The sequence below is a fragment of the Pterocles gutturalis genome, unplaced genomic scaffold, assembly GCF_000699245.1.
Source record: "Pterocles gutturalis isolate BGI_N339 unplaced genomic scaffold, ASM69924v1 scaffold38176, whole genome shotgun sequence".
In the NCBI taxonomy this organism is placed as follows: Eukaryota; Metazoa; Chordata; class Aves; order Pterocliformes; family Pteroclidae; genus Pterocles; species Pterocles gutturalis.
Window position 1 is genome coordinate 22,819 of NW_010099107.1, and position 25,951 is coordinate 48,769.

The 25,951-nt window shown below is 35.4% G+C and overlaps 1 protein-coding gene across 1 annotated transcript in view; it reads right to left on the reverse strand.

Annotated features, from left to right (window-relative positions):
* LOC104460577 (adenylate kinase 9-like) overlaps positions 1–25,192 on the reverse strand; it is a gene marked incomplete at both ends in the record, with an annotated part of 46,847 nt that extends 21,655 nt beyond the window's left edge. The window contains 11 exons of the mRNA XM_010075343.1: positions 1,689–1,955; positions 3,719–3,837; positions 4,767–4,973; positions 11,961–12,062; positions 17,746–17,810; positions 18,243–18,351; positions 22,281–22,437; positions 23,104–23,237; positions 24,205–24,349; positions 24,793–24,973; positions 25,053–25,192. Of these exons, the coding sequence (XP_010073645.1) occupies positions 1,689–1,955; positions 3,719–3,837; positions 4,767–4,973; positions 11,961–12,062; positions 17,746–17,810; positions 18,243–18,351; positions 22,281–22,437; positions 23,104–23,237; positions 24,205–24,349; positions 24,793–24,973; positions 25,053–25,192 (1,626 nt within the window). The remainder of the gene's footprint in view (positions 1–1,688; positions 1,956–3,718; positions 3,838–4,766; positions 4,974–11,960; positions 12,063–17,745; positions 17,811–18,242; positions 18,352–22,280; positions 22,438–23,103; positions 23,238–24,204; positions 24,350–24,792; positions 24,974–25,052) is intronic.
* Positions 25,193–25,951: the final 759 nt, after the last annotated feature.

The following is a 25,951-nucleotide window of genomic DNA, read 5'->3' on the forward strand; positions in this document are numbered from 1 at the left end:
TACTCCATCTGTATTAAAGCATTTGCTTCCAATATTACCTGCTGTTGTATTATTTCATCAGGAACACTACCTTCCAGTTATCAGGGACCTACCCTGCTTTTCAAGACAATAGAGAGTGGCCTTGAATTTACCTTTGGCAGCTTCCTCAGCACCTGTTAATGCACCCTATTGGCTTGTATATGTCCAGATTACATTAAAAAATCCCAAATTTGATCCTATTCTGCAGTGAGTAGTACCACACTTTACCCATGCTTTCCTAGGCACAGAGACCTAGAAGGCCACAGACTAGACTGGAAGGACCATAGTAAAGAAGGCATGGAGCATCTCAGCCTTTTCAGTATCTTTCATCAAGAGTTCACCTGCCCCACTCACTGGAAGACTCTTATTTTCTAGGTCTTCCTTTTGCTACTGTTCCTGCAGGAATTCTTCTTGCTACCCTTCAGATCCCACACTAGTTTCCCCTTCCACTGAGTGCTCATCTTCCTAATACTGTGCCGGGATGCTGTTTTTGTACGCCTGCTCTGTAGCCTGCCTCCCCTGCTGCATATTTCTTTAGATCCTGTAGTAGGAAGCCTTTGAAGGTCTTTGATGACTAGTAACTTGAAGGAACATCGCATGTATCAGGAGCACAAAAACCATGGCTCTTATTTCTTCTGAAGCTTTGAAAGCTGGATAAACCCTTATTTGTATTGTCTACGAGGCAGATTTTCCATTTCTTTGTATTATGCATTTTTTGAAAGATTTATATGCTATGCACCTATGTTGAGACTTCTCCACACAATAAAGGCTTTAATCATATCCATTGGTGTCTAAAGAAGAATATATTTGCGTTGAAACCTTATATTTTTTTCCCAAGATATCACCGTCTAATAAAAGAAATCACTTTCTCCTGGTAAACATTTATGTAAATGTTTATTGGTCAGGGAGATTATACCCTGTAAGTGATAGGTTTTAGAATGTGTATTTATAGCAATTTTGAACCAGTATTCAATCTGATTAAGAAAAAGACCTAATTTTCTGAAAACAAAATTCATTAATTATTTTAACAGTATAATGAGTATCCAGCTATTTGAAACAGATTTTTTAACTACGAGGCATATTTTATGCTACCTGAGTTTTTTCTGTTTGAAATTCTGCTGCCAACAGGCAAAGGCAGATTTAATTAGATTAGATTACAAAACCTACCGTATTAAAAAAATACTATCTTAGTCTGTTATGAACACTGAAATATTTCTAATTTTTTGACAAGGGATGATCAGACTGAAATGCTGGTAGAGACATTCTATTCTTTTGCCCCAGGAGAGTGCAGAGAGCACTGCTGGTAAACTCCTGTGCAATTGGAGCACACACACCAGACTGAACATGCATATTATAAATACTTGAAGGAATCCATACCTTCTCATTATTATTCTGACCTTCATTTCTTTTCTTGCCTGTCTTCCTTTGCCCCATTTAGTATCTATCTCTACTGTTTAGAAAAAGAAGCTGACACACAATTCTTGAAGGTGTTTTGAAGAATGTTTGTGGCATTCATAAGAAAACATTGTTAAGAGTATTATCTCCAAATTTCATGAAGTAAATAATTTAACATAAGTTATTTTTATCAACCTAGAATTTTATAGGAAATTCCTATTCTGGTCTGAAAACGGTTATTTTGTGTATGGACATAAAAAAGACCAGATTATTACCTCTTTGCTTTTTTCATTCTCAGTTTCAGTCATGGTCTGAGAGAAGTCTTCAAGTTCCTGTGATGGAATTGGCATTTTAGTGTCATCTTCTTCATGTTCTTCATCAAAATGGGGTCCAACTTTCTCTTTAGTTTTGGGTAAGATCAATCCCTGTAGATATTCTTCAAACTGAATATGGAAAATGCCTAATTTGTCTGCTATCTGTCGTGCACATGTAGTTTTACCTGCTCCATGAGCCCCAAGTAAGCATACCCGCAAAGGAGGAGCCTGTAGGAAGAAAAATTGGAATATTTTGTAACAATTTGGAGTCTACAGTGCACCCCCTACTGTTTCTCACTTCCAAAACAGAATTATAAAAATTGCAGCAAAACCAGTCACATAATTTTGCATTTTAATTTTTCCAGGCCTTCTACTGCTGTTGCAAACAGACTAATGCTCTCTGGAAATACTGAACAAATACACTATGGCAGCTGGTGCCAGTAGGTAAAAATGAAACTTCATTAGACAATTCTGGTAAAGCTTCCCTTCTTTTACCCTTCTTCCACTTACAAAAAAAAAAAAGACTTAAAGATTGTAAAAAAATCCCAGTGTGTGAGATTTGTTAATCACATTTTACGATTATTGCAAGCCTTTATAATCTTCCTCTGTTTTCTGCTTTATTTGCATCATTAATTTAATGTGTTAAGTGTACACTAAAAAGTCAGGGGGGAAGCAATGTGTTTTAGTTGGTTCAAGGACTTGTCTGATATTTATTGTAACCTAGAAAAAATCAGCAATAATAAACAACTATAAATCAGAATGGAAAATAGTGATTTTAACCTGTGAAGTATTTTAAACAATTTTGAAGATTCTCACTTGTATTGGTTCATTGTGAGCCACATACTCCTCAGGGTTCTTCAAAAATTTATCTCTGTTCTCAGAAGTTGAAAAGTAATATATCTTTTCTCGATACTTAGCTGCATGTTCAGAGAGTCCTGGGTAAAGGACAAAGTTCTCTTTCAGACTGACTGGACAAAAGTGTTTTGTGTCTCCCATATGCCTTTTCTTTTCTTTAATAGTTTCTTCATCCTGAAAATATTATGAAAATTTTCAAAAACTATTTGAATTCAGTAGTTCACTTAGATAAAGTAGATCAAGTAGATCAGATTGAGTCAATACATCAACTGAGCATTGAATGAGAATGGTGTTCTCAAGATAGTTTGTAAGCTGAATATAAGTCTATAAAAATTCACACAGATTCAGGGTCAGAAAATAAACTGTCCAACCTAGTGAGAGAATGATTGAGAAAAGAATGATCATTTTGAATTTGAAATGTTAATACCATAATTAGGTGTTGAAGAACAAAGTTAGGCTAGAAGATGAAATCTTTTCCTGATGTGTTCTTGAAACTAATTTTCTGTTTTTTCTAAATGTGCATGAGTAGACCTCTTCAGAAAAGACAATGAGGGCTGGTATTGTGAAGTCAGATTACTTATCCAATAAAATTAATTTCTACAAAATCCATTCAATACTGCTCCAGTACAGTATATGGATGTCCTGTACTGTTAAATTTGGGTATGAGAATCTTCCAATATAGGATGAAAATAAAAGAAAGGCAAAGCTAGACCTTTAATTTCATTAAAGTGGGTGTTTAAATCTATCAATAGCTGAGATGAAAGACAGGACTGCATATTAGGACTCTGCATTTTCTGACGTTTACATGATGGCTCATAGAGTCATTATTAGTTGACAAAAAAAAAGTTCACATTTGTTTCTTTAATACTCTTTGCCATCCAGTAAAACTAGATACATTCATTCTCTCTATTAGCATGGGGTATTTATGCTTCTTGCTGGAGTAAAACTATTATCAGCCAGAACATAGGAATACAATCAAAGTGTTCCTGAAGCATATGCTGATACTTATTCTGTAAAAAGGCTGAAACTGGATCATATAAAATCAGGTACAAAATCTGACTTCTCAGGGGTTATGTTCAAACTGAAAATAAATGACTTAAAATAAAAGCATAAATAGACAAAGCCAGCATGCTTACTTCTTCATTTTCTTCTTCTTCAACTTCTTTTTCTTCATCTTCCCCTTCAGCAGCCAGATCTTCTGCTTCCTCATCTAAGTCTTCATCAGATAATTCCCAACCATGATATTTAAAAGGTTCTGAAAAAGTTAATTTTTTTTTCTGTTTCAATATTTTTCAATTGGCTGTGCCAGAGTATATTCTCTGTCCATAAAAGCAGATATGTGAAAGCAGATGATGCCAACTGTATATTTCATTTCTTCTCATAGAACAAAATGTTCTCCACAGATGTAGGAATTAATATATTGCTTCCTCCAAAAAAGGGAAATTCTACTGGCTGCTTTTTGGTTGAAGTAAATTGGTATTTTCAATGGGAACTTGTAGTACAAAAGTATTATACAAACACAGGCAGATAGTGCTATTACTGTTTGCAACAGTTTTTTTCCTATTGTCAAATTGTATTTGTTTATAAAGCTAGCACAATAGATGTTTTGGTTAATAAAACACTTGCATTGTTGTAATGATAGGAAAAATGTAATATTAATATTATTTATCCAGTACTCAAAATTGTTAGAGATTTGAGCACACAAGTGAAGAAAGGGAATTTGCCAAAAAATACCAATACTGTGAAAATCCAGGTTTGAAACACAATCTGTGCAGGTGGGTAGATTAGATTATTACATACCTTGGAAGTCTTATTGACTTCAATGAATATTGTACATTAGTTAACTTTTGTTATCTCTCCATTTCTCAAACCAGTATCCTGACATGAACAGATAAGGCAAGTAACTAGGGAAATGCACTGTCAGAATGTCTAGGGAGCTATTATGTACATATTTGTAAAGCCATATACATATTCTTAACATATATATATTCCCCACTCTTCCTGTGTCTTACAGGCTGCTAGTGTTCTTTTCAGCTCACCCACAGAAGACAGCGTGTTCTGTTCCCACTTCATGTGAGTAATACAGAACTGAGTATAACCTGTCCCCCAATATATTCATCACAGAAGGTCTCCAAAATCCTTCTTGGTACGTTAAGTGTAAATCACATAAACAGTATTACTTACTTTCCATAACCAGCACAGTTTGATTAAGCAGACTTTCTGGAGTTTGCTCAGCAATCTCCAAAACAACAACCTGAACTAGAGATGACTGCTTGATTTCTGACTCCACTGTTTGCCAGTCATTCATGAAAAGGTCAATCTTCCTTTTAATTGTTTCCATTTCTGGTACATCTGGAAAATCATCCTCTGCAAACTCAGGTAGTATGATTTCTGAAAATGAAATAGTACATAGAAGGCAATGCTCCTGTAAAAAGTTTTGCACTTAAAAGATATCATTATGCTTTAGGATTTTTTTTTTCCTCAAATATGGTGGCATATTTTTTTAATGCTGCTTCCTTTCCCACTCTGTAATTATGAATTATTATATTACTAGTTTAAAAGACACTTTGAAAATGCCAAATTCATTATGTTGATGTAGTATATACTGATGCTTCTCCTGGAAAATAAACAAGGTCAAACTACTTAACTAAATTTGCATATGGTTTTTTAAATCAGCACACAAATAAATATAATTACTCTTTCTGCAAAGAAATACAAAGAATATACATTAATTTAAAAATTGTGATTTAATGACAAACAGTTTTTGACAGGCTATCCATAAGATATGGATACATGCCAGTAATAAAGAGTAGGACACCTAGCATACACTGCAAAGAAGCAACTTCATGTTGTGACCTGGTTCAGGTTCAGTTACTGAAGCTGTTGGGGAGTGTTCAGGTTGCATGTTAAGTATCTGTTCTTTTTCAGGTGGAGTATGTTCTCTTTACATAAATAGAAATACAATGCATACTACTAGTTGTTTTTCCTCTTCTGCATAAGATCTCAAGGTACAGGTGTTAATGAATTAAACCTTCATTTACTCAAACAAATGCCTACAGATATATAAAGATCCACATGGCAACATTGCAGAGAAAATAGAAGATTTAGGGGAGAAAGGAAAAAGAAGGGACTAAACACAGAAGTCCACTTCAGTGTAAATATCAAGGATATGAGGGATGATATTGAAGACTGAAATCCTGAATTGATAAAGGCAAAGCAGTGAGCTAAAATACTAAACCATGCAATACAGGAGTTCTTAAACAAATTACAATTGATGCCTTTAACTATACTAACAAATGAGGCAAGACAGGTACATCAAGATTATGATACACCTTTTTAAAAGTGATCTGCAATGGGAATGTCTTGATTCCTGGATACCTAATGCAGCAATACAGATGTACACATGTGTGCAGTAATTCTAAGAAGTACCAACAATGAGATGCAAAAGTGTAACCCATTTCTCTGGAGGCTAAAAGTCATCCATAGTTATACAAGGAAAAGGAGTGTGAATGTAAATGCCACCTTCTAGTCAACACACTCTAGGACAAAGAGTATATAAATTATAATAATGAGAATATTAATATGAATAAATAAATAAATTAACATAAAATATATATATAATGGCTTCCCTCTGTGGATACTTGGACTGAGAAACTCTCACAAAAACATTGGCTTTAATGAAGTCATGTCTGCATACAATAACTTATTTAATGAGTAAGGGAAAAAAAAGACTTTAATCTCTTAAGATACATTGTGCAGAAATCCCTAGTGTCAATTGTTTAAGATTAGAGAATTCCAAGCCTATCTCCTAACACTGTCTCATGAAAAGTAAACAAAAGTTAGAGATTGGAAGAATGTGTTAATATAACTAAAAAATTCACAGGTACTACTTACTCATGGTAAACATGACAAAACCACACCAAATGTGTTGTCATACTTGGTGAGCAGAATAGCAAAGGGATATCCTTTTTGATTGACTGACATCCATTTTGCTGAAAAAGCCAGAGGGAATTAAAAACTTGACACTGACAGCAGATATTGAATTAAAAACTTGATATTGACACATTAGCAGAAAAGGAGAAAGACACTGATTGGTTCCTAGGGCTGCAGTTAGTATCCATTTAGATATTGCTATGCCCTGAAAGTCCTGAGACAAAGTTCTGTCTCAGCTAGAAGAAGATACAGAGGTGCCTAGATGACAGCATCACCACCTTGTCCGTACTAAATCATGAACAGTCTCTGGTAGCAGCAATGTGGTGTTGCTGCTATTCCCATTCCCTGTACTCAGATAACTTCTAAGCCTGGTTCTCTTCTTTTTCTTATCATTTTTACTTTGTGTTCTGTTTAATGAGTCTGATATCAGTGCCTTCGGCTAACAGACAGAAAAGCAGTTCAGAGCAATGACTTAAATGGTTTGATACTGCTATAAGTTTGCTGGGACTTACAGTGTGTGCTGTGTTTGTCTCTTGCCAGAAATGAAGCCGCAAGAAAGAGACTGAACAGCAGATGGAGTGATTTTCTACTTTGTTATAATTTTCCCCTGCTCTTTTTGTTTCTGTCTTAAGTTTGAAAGAACAGGAACAGATTTTGACTCAGGCAACAACAGGTTTAGTCTATCCCAATGACCTTTTACTGATTTTTACAAAAAAAGGATCATTACTACTATTTTTCCTTATATACCTTCCTACACATAAAAAGGAGAGGTATTATTGAAAGTGAAAGCCTTCCGTAATGCCTTGTATGTTAAAAGCTTTGACCATTTTCCTAAAAATAGAAAACCCAAAACCATTAAAAAACCAGTGTTTTATGGTTACTCCCTGGCATTAAGCAGGCCAATTAAAGCTGGCCTCTTCTCTAAAGTAACAAGTGATAGGACAAGAGGAAATGGCCTCAAGTTGCGCCAGGGGAGGTTTAGGCTAGATATTAGAAAAAATTTCTTCACTGAAAGAGTGATCAGGCATTGGAACAGGCTGCCCAGGGAAGGGGTGGAGGGGTTCAAGAAACGTGTAGATGTGGTGCTTAGGGACATGGTTTAGTGAGTTAGGTGGTGTTGGGCTGACGGTTGGACTTAATGATCCTTGAGGTCTTTTCCAACCTTAATGATTCTATGATTCTATGAATGCTCACTATGTGAAATCGCAGTACTGTAACATTCATTTTGAATTTGCTCCAACCTGAAAAAGTCAAACAATTTTTCTGGCTCATGATGAGTTGGATTGCCCTGTTACAAATTTCTTCTTTAAGAAAACTTGCATTTCCTCCCAGAACTGAATCTCTCTCAATTTTCTCTTGAGGATTGTTGAAGAAATCCACAAGTGCCACATTTACCTTTCCAAAATAGAGCCAGATCAAAAAAAGGCTATTACTAAGTACAATGTAGCTGGATTTCAGTGAATAGGTACCAGTAAGACTCATCAAGAAACAGGACTAAACATAATGGTCAGAGTAGACATGCTGCCTAACTTTTGTCTGACATGCTACCAACACAAGCATCGCTTGGAAGTGCCAATAGCAGCTGGTATACGTGAGCACCTGCAGGACAAGGAACACATCTAACAAATTTTTCTGTCTTGGATGGCTAAGCTACCTATGAAGCTACCTATATATCTTGTAGAAGAAAGCAAGCCAGTGCCCTTCCACCAGTGAGTTAATTGCCAAAGAGCAAGAGTTAGGGACTCCCATTCTTTTATCATCAGCCAAATTTGAAAAGGTGCAGTGTTTCAAATTCATGCCCCCTTTTGACATTCCTTCATGGCTCACTGAGGCTGGCCCCTTGCTGGGTTGCTTCTTGTTGTGCTAATTTCTACAGCCCTTAATTCCATATATGAAGCCAAGCACTTAAAAGTTAGTACGTCAGTTTTGGGCACTGCAGTCTCTACAGCTCTTTATGGATCTGGGTCTTAATGTGTAGTCCTCTAGAAATGTAGTGATTTTCTAGACACTTAGGTGCTTTTGAGAATTTTATTCTTCCACCTATGAGGCTGAAATTTGTATTCTTTCAATACCCCAATTTACATCTACTATATATATGATAAACTGAGATTTGAAATAAATCAGGCCCTCTATGGCAATTCATAAGCTAGATCAGGGACCTGAGGGCACCCCCAGGCCTGGCTGTCCCTGCCCAGGCCCCTTGGGCTCCCCCCATCTGCCCAGGACCCCAGTCATCCCCTGGGGCTGTCAGCCCCTGCCCCAGCAATGCCACAGCAGGGCTGATCTCCAGCTCCCCACAGCCCTACCTGGCCAAGGGGTCTGCCAAGCTGGGCCTGCTCATGGGCTGACATCCCAGCCTGGCCTCAGCTGTTCCCAGAGAGGTGCCCAGTGCCCGGGGCTGGAGCTGCCCTGCTCCTGGCTGGGCTGGTGGGATGGACCCTGGCTGCCGGGTCCTGTCCTGATGGCCGTATCACCACACTCTGCTCCCAGCGCCCTGTTGCTTTGGGAGCAGCTGGCCCTCAGTGTCCTGACATGCTGCCCCCAAGGTGAACTGCAGAACTTTGTTTTAATTGAGCCCCTTTTAAATAATAGGTTAAGAAATAAGCATTTTGGCAAGTATTTTTGTGATCTTTTATAACAAAGAATAGTCAATGCATTTCCCCTCTTTTTTTTACAGCTTTGAACAACACATTAGACTGACACCTCAGTGGCTAACCTTCCCTCTATTTGAATGTCTAAACAGAAACCAAATGTGCAAAAGGGGATATCATTAAGCAGAAACACCTTGCAGATTTTAAATAGTCTGATCTTGAATTATAAATTAATTTTTTCTTGAAAATGTTTATAAATATTTGCATTTCATTAAACTACACATTCATTTTGTGTATGTCATTACATTGGTTATCCCCTGCAATGACATTTCTGTCTCTTGCCATGATTCTAAACAGGAACATGAAAATACCTTCCTCTTTATGTACATTAAAAGATGTTGTGTAAATGCTACAGTTAATTAGGTTGCATTATACAGTGATGTATTCCAAAGGAGCCAGAGATGTAGCTAGGCAAAACCTGCTTAAATTTGGGCAGCTCTAATGCATTATGTAATCATAATTCCATTAGGAACACAGATTTTAAGAAAATAAGGAAAGCATACATTAGTAACTAGGATAAGCTAATGCTTTTTTGCGTGTGTTATCCCTGTCACATTCACACTGTAGAAATCACATGTGCTGCCTTGTGAACCACAGACCTATTCAAAGCAATAACTTACGGAAGGTGGTAATGCGTGCTGTCTGGATCTAACCTTCAACAGATCTTTTATAGTCCTGCCCTTTAAAAACCTCTCAGTTCTGAGTAGGTCTAGAAACTTCAGAAATATACAGGCAGAATAATGGATTCAAATGAATATCTGACATCATCTGAGACAGAATATTGAACATGGCAACAAATGCACATAGAGTACTTGGTTTTGGTTCAGGTATTTGAGCCTTATTATGACAAAAGTGTTGTCTCCCTGGCATTTGGTTTGTTTCAAACTGGGTCTCAGGGATCAAAAATACTGAAAATATTTTTAAGTAAGGCAGCTGTACCTTTGCCATTAGATATAAGTTATAATAATTCTGCTTGATGGTGATTTATGGTGAGAAGATATTTTTAACAAAATAAGAATCATAGTTAAGAAAAAGACTTGAAAAGACAATAATGGTTTAAAAATAAATGTATCTAAAAATGCAAACAGGTTTCCTCCAGAGGAGGTGGCAGTCTAACTAACAGTGCTGTTCTTAATTTCTTTTCCTTATCACAAAGGTGATAGGGAACAATCATCCCCAGCCCTAAATCTGGAGATTTCACAGGCAATGTCTTTGTGGCAATCTCTCATTTTCTTTTGCCCTGTATCTTCTTTGCTTTTACTCAGCATAGTTACCATAGAGACAAACAATCCTCAAAGGCTTTCTGCCCCCATGTTCTCTGAGTTGCTGGGGAAGCAAAGGCTTTAATATCTTTTCTCCCAGTGTTCTGCTAGTATTAAATGTGAGTTGTTCTGCCCTCAGTCCATATTCAGCAACAAAAAAGATGAAAAAAATCCTTCCCTCTCAAACCCTGCCAAAACTGAATCGGGGACACCATAAGGCAGCTTGTCTTCTTCATTAGAATTTAACTATAAAAATAAACAGAAAGGCAAAATGTAGGATAAAAGTGACACTTCCATTCCTTGGAACTGATACATATTTCATTATTAACATATTTTAATTTGTCTTTTTGAAACAGACCATGTAGTTTGCTTATGCAGACTTTTCACTACTTATAAGTATATGGTGCCAAATAATTTTCAGCATATTATAATGAAATGTACTTAGTAGAAAACTTATACTGATTTACAGTGTTTGGGAAAAAGAGCAATTTAGTTTACCGATTAAGCTGATTTTTTCTAATGCATAAAAATGTGTATATTTAACAACCTGCTATTTAAAATAAAATGTTTCACATTGGATTGATTTATCTTTTGGACTTTAATATATTCTAGAAATTCTAATAGATAAAAGCTAAAATGTACATTTTAAAAACTAAGGACCATTAAAGATTAGTTGCTTTCAAAGTGTTTTTTGAGAGAAGGCTACTAAAGGATTTCATGTATCTTTTCATTAGCTTGTGATTCTGTGGAGTTCCATGTGCTGCAGAATTTTACCTTTTACCAAAAAGAAGAAAACATGACTCTGTGTGGAATCTAGCAAACTGTTAGCAGGACAATGGATGACTAAAGAAAACACAGGACATATGTTGATCATTCATATCCAAAGTCAAAATTCATCCATTCCCGTTTTTCCCAAGATCAACTGCCACAGGGAATGGACAAGTAATTTCTGATTAATGTGGATATAATACTAATTTTTAAATGGTCTGTTGAATTGGGGTTTGTTAAAATCACATGTAGGTGTTTTGAATACAGCAATTTGATTATTTCCTGGTTTGGGGTTTTTTTTTCCCCATTTTTTTTTCTGGTATTTTTTTCTTCTATTTTTTCCATGAGAGTGACTTTAAAGTTTTTTTTTTTTTCCTCTCATTTCCCTTCCTCATCACTTCATCCTGTAGAACAGAAGAATTTATGTCAACCTGGAATTTCAGCAATGCTCACTTTATTATTTCCATAGATTTCTGTACGTATTTATTAATTTGGTATTTAGGCAGTAGAGGCAACAGTGGGATTTTGTTGTTTTTCTAAGTGCAAATGCCTGGAGCATTATTTTTAACAGAAAATAACATGCCTTGAATTGCATTTATAAGTGTTTAAATAACTTGAACCTGACTATCGCATTATAAACTTATATAAAAGAAAGGAATTATATCACAGCCAATTTTCAAATAAAGTAAAAGTTCGCAGAAAAGGAAAACATAGAATTCTTGATGCTAGCAAGTAAGAGAGATTAAATGTGCTACAAGGCCAACCTGTAGGTTTAGATTCTTCTTTATAACCTGCAGAGTCACTGGACTGTTTTCGGGACATTTGTTCAGTTTCAGGTGGAAGCTGCTCATCCTTGTCCTCAAATTCTGTTGGCACAAATAAAATCATTAGTAACTTTGACAAAACCATTGAGGGGTGATAGAGGCACTATAGAAATAAGGATATTTTAGGATCACACTGCAAAACTTATATTTGATGACCTGCAAATAAAGGAGTTAGTTACTTTAATGCTCAGGTATTGCACATCGACCGAAACATTTCAAGATCAGCTACCTGATCTGTGGGGAAAGGCAGACCATCTATCAGATGTCACATGACTGTGAATAAAGTGGAGAATTACGTTATTTAATTCAGTGCTTCAGCATAAGAATATTTTTCATTCATTATAATCTATGTGTTCTGTGCTCAAACTATTCTCAAAAACAAGACCTTGCAAAAGAGCGCACTTGGTGTTCTACAGAGCAGCTCCTACTGGATGGAAGTGCTTCTGATTTGAAGAAGGGCTTGTGCACCTGAAGGCTAGTGTAATTTTTCCAACTGTATCAGTTGGTCAATAAAGAATATTACTTTTTCCTACAAGCCTTGTTTTTCTTATGTCCTTAGGCCATTGTTAGAGTAATAAAACACCAGTAGTACATCTCAACATGTTATGATTACCCAAAACTCAAATCCTATTTAACAAGAATGCATTTTGAAATCTGAAATTATGGCATTTGTTTTCATGTACAACTCTTTTTTTGGCAAAGTAACCACAAATATAATGAAAAACAAGTTGGACACACTGAATTCCTGATTTATGCATAATCAGGAAACTTTATCTCGTAAACAAGCATCTTCTTCCTATATGGTTAGCAGATGAAAAATCACAACCTTTAGCATGTCTCAAATTGAGAAAATTCTTCATTTGTTCTAGTTCTTTATTTCCTTTTGATATATACAGGAATGCAGTCAAGCAAAATTAGTTTTGATGTTCTGTAATAAATAATTCAAGAGTCCATAATATACACAAAGAGGAAAACGACATGCAGAAAAATATGTGCAAGATGGAAGGCACTTTGTTAAGGCTGTCAACATGCAAATTCTCACATGCATACATAACTTAATCACAGACAGTCCAAGAGACTTCGATGGAAATAGCTGTGGCACAGAAGCTAAGCATGTCTAAATTTTTACAGTGTGTCTAAACACGTAAGAGGTTTCATTTACAAGACTGGTGCTTGATAGGGTCAAGGAAGACAGATGGACAGACATTAAACAAAGCAAATTAAGATGTCCTTTTTCTCATAGATGTTCAGAAAGTGTCAAGAGCTTTCAGAGAGGCTGGTAGCTCTAATCATAAGCTTTTGTTCTCTTTTTCTGCAAAGGAATGCATAGCTGTACTAACCCAATATCCCTTAGCCTTTATTTCTCTGAATGAGAGACTAAAATAATTTAAGAACTGAAGGTATTTGCGATCTAATTGAAAAAGTTGTTTCAGATTTTGAAATTTCTCTTCCTAAAATGCTGTGATTACAGGTATTAGAAAGTAATTATCATATCTGGCTTATGAAGGAGGGCAGAAAGTGGCTTTGAAGCTCATGCAATCTTTGCTCAGAGACTGAACAAACTCTGAAGTTAATATCACAACAGCTTGCTTTGAAGTTTGTGATACAAGTAATTTGCTATCTCTTGTCTGCAGATTAATAAACTGTCCTTAGTAAAACTCTCTCACTGAAAAGCTTCCAGTTAGAGGTAGAAAAAAAAACAACAAATCAGCCAAGAAAAACAAAGGAAATACATTTAGAGGCTGTAGGGCTGAGCACACATCAGCTGCCTGGTAAATGTTATAACTGCAATTGATTCCGAAAAGCATTTCTTTTCAAAGACTAGAGAAGAAATGTCCTAACATGTACAGGTTTAATTATTATTCTATTTATTTTTTGTTGTTGTTTAAAATATCTTACTGAATTTAAATTATGATAAAAATTAAAAAGAAAGAACATAAAAGCTAAAGAGATGGGTATTGATTCAACCCTCTGCCATCTGTAATATGAGAAGGGGGGGTAGGATCAATATTAAAGAGTTTATAACAAATATTGGTATTCACAACTTTGAAGGACAAGCACAGGAGGCAATGGCTGAAATTACCAGCTCCAGCTACCCATTTATTTCTTGCAAGAGTTTCTGCTCAAATAGCAGGAGTGGCAGAAGAGACATCAGGGAAGACAGAGTTGTGCTAACACACCACCCTGAGCTACGGTTACTGAGGCATAGGCATATGTATGTTCCAGTTGAGTTTGCCATAGGAAGGGGATAATCTCTGGCAGAAATGCAGAGCTGACAAATAAAGTACAGAAAATAAAGTCTTAAATGATGACAACTGTTTGCTTCAGTGGATAAAATAAATTCTGTGGGATATTTTATTGCTGAAACGTGGCAGGAAAGAAGTATGCCAAGTTTTACTTCAGGAAGATCAGAATGAAACCACAGATCTACCTGAAGCTGTATAACTCTTCTACAATGCCTGAAATATATTCTCAGGAAGTCATATAGCCGTCTCCTAGTATAAATAAATCCATACTCATGCAAATAGCTGCAAACATGCTTAAATACCGTAAGAAATTCCTGAAAAAAATTTAAGCTCAGAATAATTGTGTCAAGGGACATGAAAAAAGATGCGGGGCTGTAATTTTCAGCTACAAGCAAGAGTTACCACATAAATTGTTTTGTGTAACTTCAACAGACATTTTCAGCATTGAACTTAGCTTCCTAACTCACTTAAATATATTTGTTAAATTTACCCAAAGTCTCCTTCTCCATTATTTTCACTCTCACTAAGAAACATGGAAGTACCTTGCTCATTACTGGAATATTTTTTTTTCTTTTAAATACAAACAATATTATAATTTTGAATAAGTTAACCTGAAACAATCCTGGCTACTTCAATGTGCTACTGATGTTACAAAAATGACAATTATCGAAATGCACATTTTTTTATGTAGAATAGAATAGAAAAGAGTAGAGTAGAATAGAATAGAATATTTTATTTGGAAGAGACCTACAACAATCATCCATTCAAACTGCCTGAACAATTCAGGGCTGACCAAGTTAGTTAAATTATGTTATTAAGGGCATTAGCCAAATGCCTCTTTAACACTGACAAGCTTGGGGCATTGACTACCTCTCTAGGAAGCCTGTTTGCCCACCCTCTCAGTGAAGAAATGCTTTCTAATGTCCAGTCGAAACCTCCTCTGGTGCAGTTTTGAACCATTTCCATATGATATGACATGATATGATATGGACATGGCATGACATGATATATGAGACATCAGAAGAGCATGATTTGAGCTGTAGAGTATTTTCCTGAGTTTTCATTTTTATACCATAACTGCTATATAAAAAACCCCCCAAAACTGTGAACATATCGTTCATTTATATTTTTGTAAAGACATGTCACATGGAAGAAAAGCTGCAGTCAATGTGCTGATGGCACTACAGGTGCAATAAAACAGATGTCAGGCTAAGAGCAGCATGATGGAAGTGTTTTGGTGAGTCAGTATTTGATTATTGAAATCAATGGGAAATGTAGGAAAACATGATTTTCTCTGAACAAGGACTTACACGTGTTAAGAGCACAAGTGTGTATATGACATTATTACTTCTATCATTAATAATTGTTGTTTTGATATGCTCAGAGCAAAATGAATTAGGTATTCAAAACTAAGATGAACTTTGTTGTTTGAGACAGAGATAATAGAGTATTTGTGTAGAACCCTTTATACTTTAGAACTCGTTCACTTTGGAGAAAAGCTATGTGTTTATTAGACACTATAAAAAGTTACAATGTAGATTTTTTTAAAAGTTTATATGTAATTTAAAGAATCCTACAAAGCTAGAGTATTTTTTTCAGAGAGTAGGTGAAATGTTACCTAATTAGAAACTAAGCATGTTCTCATATTCAGTCTATCTTATACTACCTTTACGACTTAGGCCTTGTTATATATAAGAAAAATGAACACCAGGTTGGATAATGAAAGAAAGTGTATGTGAGACATACTGACAATACAGAACTTAAGCTTGGACACAACATTATTCTACAGAAGCCAGTATGTTCTCTTTGAAAGGAAGACAGGCAGTCTAGGGCCCCGCTGCTGAGAGAAAAAAAAAAAAGTGGGAATTCATGTGCTTGAATTTTTAATTTCAGGTCCAGGGCTTAAGTGACAATTTATGCTATGATGCAGAAACATTGAGATCCCACAGCGGATGAAGAAAATACTCTAAAGTCCCCAACCTAGTTCTTCATGTAGAGACAGATGCTTGTGTGTGGTATTTCATCTTGACAGCAGATCCAAATGAGACAGCAACAGTCTTCTAAGAAAGTAGGTAGGGATTAAAGAAGGCAAAAAGGAAAGTACAACCCTGCAAATTTTTTGACTGTTGAGGTTCAAAAATGTTGAAAGCAACTGGAATTAATTCTAAAGTTTGACCCAACTGACAGAATTGTCTGAGGTGCAAAAATCCAGCCTATTTGTGCCAGTTGTCCTGCCCCCAAAGTCTCACTCCTTACAGACTATTCACTCATGCCCTGGACGATTGTATTTTCATTGCTGGAAACAAAGTATAGCACAATTCTGATATCAAAGTAGGATCTTTAAAGGAAATAAAGACTGCCAAACAAAAACAATATGCAGTTCTGGCAAAACAGAAAGTAGCAAAGTAAGAAAGTCTTTACTCAAAATGTTTTATTAATATTGTTATTAGAGGGGAAACCTCACGTAATACACATAACTCTGTTATTTTTTGTGTTTTTAGGTTTTGTTATTAAAGGATAATCTCCATAAGCACAAAGGAAGGGAGGAACAATGACAGGTGGGGGAACTCAAATAACTGAATCAGAACAAATATAACCTGGACTTGGCTCCCCTCAGGGTCATTAAAAGAGGATGATGAAGGCATTGTCTTGAGTGTGAGATCTATTGAGATGAGAGGGATTACTGCCTACAGGGTATGAGAGTCATTAGGGGATGCCAGGAGAAACAGTTCAGGATTGTGAGAGACTCCTAATATTATGAGGCGTTTCTGAGAAGGATCAAAGGCAAGGAGGAGGGATCCAAGTGCATTGGGGAGGAACAAGCATGGATAATAGAGCAAGAAGAGGATGGAAGGGGAAATGGGAATACATGCTCAGACTCATTACTGCACAGTCCTGGGGAATTGAGCTGCAGCAGCCTCACCTCTACTGGGCTACTGGATTCAGCAACTCATAATGTATGTTGCTACCAAATTCAGCAATTCTTAATGCGTGTTAAGAGAGCCACTCCTGAAATAATTTCCATTCCCCTTTAGTTGCTTCAGGTTGAGCTTCTTGGAGGAAGAACAGAAAATCAGCCAGTTTTGTGATTTTCCTATTATATATTCACTAAATTCTGACAATGTTTTCTAACTTGTGAGGGGATACAGATTTTTTGATGAGTAGGAAGTTTCAATACAGCTAATAACCCATTAAGAAAAGTTACTGGAGGAGAAAAAGAGTCCTGTCCTTCAGATTTATTGAAAACCCTAACTGTGCTGGCTGATTTAATGTATGTCTCTATTCTGTAACATCCATTAAGAACGGCACATAGAAATGAGTGTCATCAATGAAGGAAGCAAAGTAATAAAAAGTCATTTTTCTAGATGCTGAACGTAAAAAGGAAATAAAAACTGTAAAATCTGCATAAAAACTACATTGATAGATTATCTGAAACACATAATTAGATAAAATAGAAGTCAAATGATACACAGTTTCACCTTTCTCCCCAGCAGCCTCTAGAGATTGATCTTCCTCTGATCTCAGTTTTTCTTGCATTTCTCTTCTGTAAGTGAAAGATTATTCATCTTAAGACTTACATAAATAATACTGAAGCGAGTTGCACATTTATTAAATGAAAAGTAAAGATGTGGAAATACACTGTTGGGAACTGAAATATCATTTGGGTTGTACAAAATAAAAATCAAATATATTTTTATCATCTAAAATGCAATTGCCTCATCGCATCAAAAAGATGGACTAATAAAAGGCTAATAAAATGCATTTAGCGGGAATCTTCTGCCACCATACTTACTGATCTAAATTAGATATTCCTCAAAGTTACCACATATTGGATTATTTTCTATACATCACAACTAGTCTTCATGTACTGTTTTAGTACACTTATGTTGACAGATACACTGATACCTTTAACACAAAGAAAGGCTAGAATTTTCTTGTGCTCATTTTATACATTCAGATATTTGGAATATTTTACCTTACTTCTTCTTCTTTCTTTTCTAATGCTTCATCTGTTAGTCTTTTCAAAATTTTGAAATTAATGTCATCCTTATTTGCTAGGTATGTTCTGTGTAGTAGACAGACTCCTGCAGTACAATTACACAACAGTAATGAGTTTTATGCATCTGTATAAAATGAAAGTAATTTGAATTAGGAAAATTACTTAATAAATGATAGACAACTTTCCTACTTCTTTTTAAAGCTAAGAAAAGGCATATATACCAATGAAATGTTACTATAGTGCTGCTTTCTAGGGTTTTAGAGCTTTGTTTTCAATTTCAAGCACCAAATAAACTGAGTCTGGGATATGGGAAGGTTATGATGAAGGCTATATCATGCATTACTCTGGCATTTATTTTCTTCATATGTGTAAGAAGAAAACTCTGAAGAAACAAATGAAAAACTTTCAAATAAAAATATAAAGAATGTTTATACCTTTACTGCTGCAGCTGGTTGACAGAAATAAATATGCTGTTCCTATTAGGAACTCTACTGACTTATTTACTTTGGCAAATAGATCTATGATATGTGGCTGTGTGGCTGATATCCATTTCCATCAGTGGAGTTATGCCAGTTTAGACTAGTTCAGAGAATAGCTTACGAAATAATGACTCAAAATGCTGTGAAAATGTAAACTCCACAACTACATCTTAATTTAAGTGACAGAAATTAGTGGGAATCAAAAAAAGAGTTAACACAATTTCCCCCCCCCCAAAAAAAAAAAGAGCAAAATGAAACAAAATAGCTCAATTCAAGGAAACATATCCATAAGCAAAAAGCCAAATGGTATAGCAGACATTATGATCTTGTTTCTTTCACCTCACTTTACTCATACTTGTCCCTCCCATATCTCATGTGATCACTATCGTTGACTAACATAAAATGTACTTTTTTCTAAATTTGAACTGTGAGAAACATGTTACTTAACTGTTAGGAACATCGGTGTTGATTTGAAGCAGATGATAATTTTGTGTGAAGGGTTTATACTTTAAACCAGCACTTTCAATTAAATGTATTTTTGAAAAAGAGAGGGTGAGTGAAGGGAATTTCTTAAAAATGCAGTTTGTAAACTCATCTTTAGATAATTCTGTCTTGGTATTCTTCTGCAAAAAAGTTGTGAGCATTTTCAGTGGCTTTGCCTGGTGGCCCAGGCATGCACTTGTGTTTTCTCACAGCATTATGAAAAACAGCAATGCCAAAGAGCATTAATTTACTTCATTATTCAGAGTCCAAATTACATTGGACTGAAGTGAAGCAGCTTTAATTACAGAATTATCATATGCAGAACATCCAGAAGAATCATAACTAACCATTCTTTCTTCCTTCAGTACCAGCACATGTTTCTCTCTCAAAGGATTCAATATTGTTTCATCTGATGAAGGATTTCAATATTACTTGAACAAACTGAGCAAGGAACCTATAAGCCTTTAAAATAATGGATAATCATAGAATCATAGAATCATAAATTAGCAAAGCCCTAAGTGTCTGACCTGAGAATTATCTGCTGCTGGTATTAACTAGACATAAGCTAGCTTGCTAATGGAACAGGTTTGTAGGTAGCTCAGTGATTCTAGTTGAAGGAACAATGTTGTTGCAATGACCTGTTTTAATGCAACTGGAAGTGTGTTAAGAAATGTCTGTGCCAGTATTATATTTCACTTCAATTAGCTATAATAGGCTACAAATAGTATGACTTGTATTCAATTTGCACATGACTTGTTTCAAGCTGAGACAGTAAAAATATATGCCTTATCATTTAAAGTATGTTAATTCACTTCCTCCCACCAGTGAATGACTCTTTGAAGAAAAATAAGTTGTCATTGATTCATATGAAAGCCTGATACAGCTCCAGGGATAAAATTAGGGTATAGACACATTATCATCTCAAATACATTAAAAATGGGAATGGTGTATTTCCTTCCAAGCCTGAAATCTACTTACACATAGGGCTAAACGGGTTGTAAGTAAGAAAGCAGTCTTTTTTTTTGCTGTGTGATATAAAGACTATAAAACTGTTAGTTCAAACAGAGGTACCATCAGGGTTGTGAGCACAAAATTTAAGTTTCATGAAGGACCTCTCTAACTTCTAGGAAAGGCTTACACTTATGCTTTAAGGAATCTGCCATCTATCAGACTAGAGAAACACAAGGTGTCTGCATGGAAGAGGTGGCTACCAAGAGCATAAAATAGATTGTTCAGATTAGAACAAGTAATGGAGAGATAGGTTTTGAGAACTAGTGGGAATGGCAGAAAGGTGTGCATTACAGGAAGGAAGCACAAAATTTGAAATCCTTAAAGAGATCTTAGTTTGAAAGCCTCTGCTATGGACTTCCACATTCTTCCCTTCCCAAAATAAAAAAATGGAACAGTTACTAGTGACAAGTTTTCAACACGGTTCCCATGAGGAATTATGTATTCCCAAAATGTCTGATCTAGAATAAAGCCCTTCAGGGATGATGAGACAACTTTTTCTTTTATCCAATTAATTCAATAATTTGCTAAATTCTGAGATGTGAAGAGAAAGTTAACATAATTCTGAAAGCATGTCTCCCACCTCAGTCCTCTCCCTGCAGAAAAAGATAGAGCTTGACTCTTGCTGTTATTTAGTACACTGTATTAACATTAAATTACTGTATGCCAACTATACGAGTAAGGTGCTTTTTGTGGTTGTAAGAAAGGACAATGCACTGTACCCCAGAAACTAGGTTCATGAACATGCTTGAAACATCTGGGAAGCAAAGAGGAGGCATGGAAATGCAATTTGTCCTTAAGTTCTTTCTGGAAGTACCCAAGATGAGGTCTTCTTTAATGATAGGAATAGCAAATATTATTTTCTGACAAACATTGGATCTAGAACTTTCTCATAGAAATGTTCAGTCTGTCTTTAGTCTGTACTCAAGCTACAGCCACACTGGAAGACTTTTAGTTTAGATGTATAAGGTCTTAGAAAATTTCACAAAACTATGTGACTAAGTAGTTTAAGTACTGTAGCTGAGTTGTGAGGATTAGCTGATCAGATGACATGCTTCTGAAAAGCTTTTTTTTTTAAAAAAAAAAAAAAAGAAAACTCTGAGTAAACTGTGTAACCTTGATTTGCTCAGGTTGATTTTTATATTCAGGGACTAGGGTTTGAAAATCTTGCTGGACTGATTCTAGTATCAGGCAGTTACTGAGCTTTCTTGAACTAAGTAGAAATAGACCTATCATTCCTTTCCTGAAGGGAAGCTTTTAGTACTGAAAGACCTTTTGATAACGGACTAGGTTGAATAGGTAACGATCTAACATTGCCACAGGGCAATGAAGCTTGTGGTGTGGTATGAATCAAGCAGGCATAATCCATTAAAGCATGATTTGTCAGGCAAAACTTTTAACAGTGTATGAATCTGTTCAGTTTTTCATGCTTGGTACCAACTTTCCTTCCTGCTTGAAACAATACAGTAAAAATCCCTTCCTCTGAATTCGTGGGTACTAAGCTGTTGTATCAATCTGGATAAGAAGTTGCTCAACCTTTTTTGACCCCAAGATGGGGAACAGGATACACCTGCATACAGGTATTTCTCCCCTCCCCCTTTTGCCTTAGGCACAGAAAGTTCAAATCTATAGCCTGATTTTGCAAGTGGGGAAACCAATGTGCAGGCAAGGAAATTTGACTAAGAGCCACAATGCAAGCTGGTGGCCAGCCAGACACAGAAGTCTGAAACTGCAAGAGTCCAGCAGTATTTACTGCTGATTGTAAATAGGAGGAAATTGTAAATAGGATTATAAATAGGAGGAATTTTCTTTACTGCTTTTGTAAAGCATTCCTGTTTTCAGGAATTGTGTAATTACCTTAATCCAAATTGTAAGAAATTTGGAGTACCCTTGTTGATTCACTGGATTCTTCCTTCTCTAGACCCCTGAAACTTTATAAATGGAACACAGCTACTATTTTTTCTTGAAAGTGTGCTTTATATACAGGTATCGACACAGGAAAAAAAAAGAAAATGTTAAGTTTCATTAGTCTGCATTTACTAACCATCTTTTTCTGTATCCTTCAGACAGACGACAGTGTCGGGTAAAAGTCCTTTTTCTGATAAAGCTCTCCAGTGATCTACTGATAGAGGGTAGTTATCCACTACCCATCCTCCTTTTTCTGGAGCACCAGGAAACCTGTCTTTGTTCTTCTTCATAAGCTGTAATAACATGTCAGGTTCAGTAACAGAAAGAGACTAAGTCTGTGAGCTCTTCAAAAAGACTGCACAATACAAAATGAATTTCTGAATGTTATTATTTTTTGCTATTGTAATTACATGTCAATAAAAAGACATTTATAACTTTATATGTCCGAATGAAATAAAAAAATTTTACACAAAAATAAATTAATGTGCCAGTGATTTTTTAAGGTTGCCTATAAAGAAACTAGATTCCAGTTTCAATAGTTACAAACCAGTGAACAAGTTTAAAACAATTCTAGGTTCTTGGATAAACCTTCATATACAATTCTTTTCATACACTTGTATCTGGTGTTGAGCTCTTTAATAGTGACTAACAGTATAAGAAGAGGGCAAGCATATAGTGATACATCCCTCAGACATTTCTCGCAGCCTTCAACAATTTGTAGCCCAGGTACTTCGCAAGACAAGAATAATTTGTACATATCTATGTAGCAGTCCTCAATAGATTTGTCTTTCATGATCTTGCTCAGTCTCTCCTCAATCCTATGTAAGATTTCAGACTACATGAAATAAACGAAACTGATCTTTAAACATGAAAATTAAGAAAAAATATCAATAATGTATAAACTGTTACAGGTTGCTCTTAGAAAAAAGTGCTTTGCTATATAGTACTTGTAGTTTTACCTCTGCAATAGCTCTCTCCAGTACTTCGGCATATATTTCAGATGACAGTATAACTTTGGAGACTAATGCACTTTTTATGGCTTCTTCTACCATTGCTTGAACTTCTGGGTGGTCAGCAGTTACCTCTGAGATTCCTAACAATATAGATTTTTTAAAGCATTTCACAAAATTATGAAATACTCATTTCCTCTGGTCAGGAGTAACTGCTAGGCAATTAAATCCAGCCACTTCATAACTACAGTGCAGCAGTCATTTTAAGCAATATTACACAATCATACTGAGAATCAAATAACAGTTTTCCTGAATGCAATTCTAGAGGGTATTTCGTAAAGATAAGTCTTAAGATCTTGGTTTGCTCTCTCATTACAAAAAACCCCTTTTTAACTGTAAAGTATTTTTTGCCACATTTTTTGTCCATTTGAACCATAACTAGAGCTAACTGGAAAAGGCAGTTCCAATTAAATGGAAAATTTTCATTTCAAAACAAATAATTTTGAAAAAACCAACAAAATTTCCTGCAAAAAGAAAATACAAATTTTGCTTAAAAGATATTAAACGAACATGTTACTTTCACCTTTTCAAAATATTATATTAATTCATCAAGCTGTAAAAAACCTGGGCAGTTTAAGAAGTCTAAATGTGACCAGAGCTGAAGAGTCTTGTGAATGTGCCATCTGAGACAGCATACTTGGAAGGCTGCTCCCAAGTGGAAAATCTGTAGATTTACATCAGCCTAGCTGACAAGCTGCTTTCTTGAAGAAAAATTTCAATTTTGCAGAGATTTAAATTGTCAGAAAGTCATTCAAATGGAAAGTTTCCAACCAGTATCAGTCAGAACCAATTTCTTCTTTGAAAAAGAGCTCAGAAAACTCTTTCTTACATCCTCATAGCCCTCAGCTTCAGAGGATTTATATATAATATAAAAAATACTGAATTCTACTCAGCTACTCCCTTCACTGCATGTTCTTTTAGTTCATATTTTATGCAGAACAACTGTAACAACTTCTGTAACATTTTGTAAGTTGAAATGACAGCAATTGCTTCAGTTAAATAACCTAAAGCAAATAAGATAGCTTTGAAGACCTGAAACACCTTATTTACCTGGTTCTCTTGACTGTTTTTCTAATTCCAACCTATTTTTCACTGCTGTTATAGCCTTTTCTACTGTATCCCTTCGCACTTGCTCAATGTTTTCTTCTCTTGCTTCTTTCACACGGTGTTGAATGAGTTTGGCCATATCAAGAACCTAGTGAATTGATTTGAAAAAAAAAAAATATCACGGAAGAGAAATATAGCATCTGATCCAACTTCTATACAATGAAAAGAATTTGGAAAAGCTCTGCAAATTTCAGAAAAATTTACATATAATTAAAGTGCAGTGTTTTTTTTTTTTGTGGAAAAAATTATTTCTAATATGCACATAATTATCTTAGTAACAAATGTTATTCATAATATTCTTATGCTAAGACAAATAACTGACACATAAATATTTGTCTTACATAGACATAATAAATATTTTTTAAATTTAACTACTTTTATATAAATGAATTTCACTAAATTACTACGTTTCCTCTGTAATCCATATCTATGCAATGTGTATGTTAATAACAAAACAGGAATAAGAATGTGCTTAACTGATTCTCAAGCTTCAGCTGATACCCTTGTTACACAAGACATTTATAAACCTACCTGTCCTTTATATTTGTGTGCAATTAGGTTACAAATAGTTGTTCTTCCAGAGAATGGAGGACCAAATACTAGTACTTTACAAGGAGGAAGCGGCATTGGTGGTAACAGGTAAGGCCGTGGATTCAACACAAATGTTTTCAATGCCTCTGGGGATGACAGTATGTACATTTTACCTAGAAAACTTAAAACAGAAGAGAAGCTAACAGATATAGACAGTTATAAAATAGAAATACAAATAAAAAGTGTCAAATTCCGCTAACCTGACAGCCAAGTCTGGGTTTCCCATTACAATATCACCTTCCTTTAGAGCCACAGGACATGCTTGCCCCCACCTGCTTCTACGCCATCGATATCTGTGTGCTATTAGTTTGAGAGATGACAGAACCCGGAAAAGTTCATCCTGTTTATTAAAACAGCAATAACAGCATATGTAATTTTTGTCTGAAGCTACACATACCTTGTTCCTAGCCTTTTTTGAAATATTTTATTGGAAAATAAGCAAACTTAAAAGGAAAACCACATTATGCTTTTTATAATATTTTTAAAAAATATATATTTCCGAATTGTAGGACAAATTTAAAGAGAAACTACTTAGTTTTTCAATTTTATTTAATAAAAATAGTACTTAAAATAGTTCCTGTGGGCTTCATTTATTATTTTCAGAATTTAAAACTCTAGAGGTACAAATCAGCCATTTATTGAAGATGACAGAAAATAGCCAAGATCTCTTCTAAAGGGATGAAGAAAGGACCACGGTATGTGTGGGGGAATAGCAAGGCCAAAATATCTCTTTTAGGCATGGAGAAATGTCATGTGATAGGTGTAAGTTTAATAGGCCTTTTACAGAAAGCAAATAGTGAGTGACTCCTAAAGTTTATGGTGACTCTAAATTATGCAGAATAGTACAGATGAGTGCTGGCTGTGACGAACTGCAGAAGTACCTTCAGAATCTAAGAAGCCAGGCATTAAAATAGCAGCTTTCCACAGAAAATGATGAGTTGTCATTGACTGTCATTGCTCAGGAATAGATCTTGGAATTATAATACATACTTCAATGAAAACATCTGGTCAATGTCCCAGATCAGTCAGAAAACCAACCTGAATGTTAGGAATGCTTAGAAAAGAGAATAATAGAATCATAGAATTATAGAATCATAGA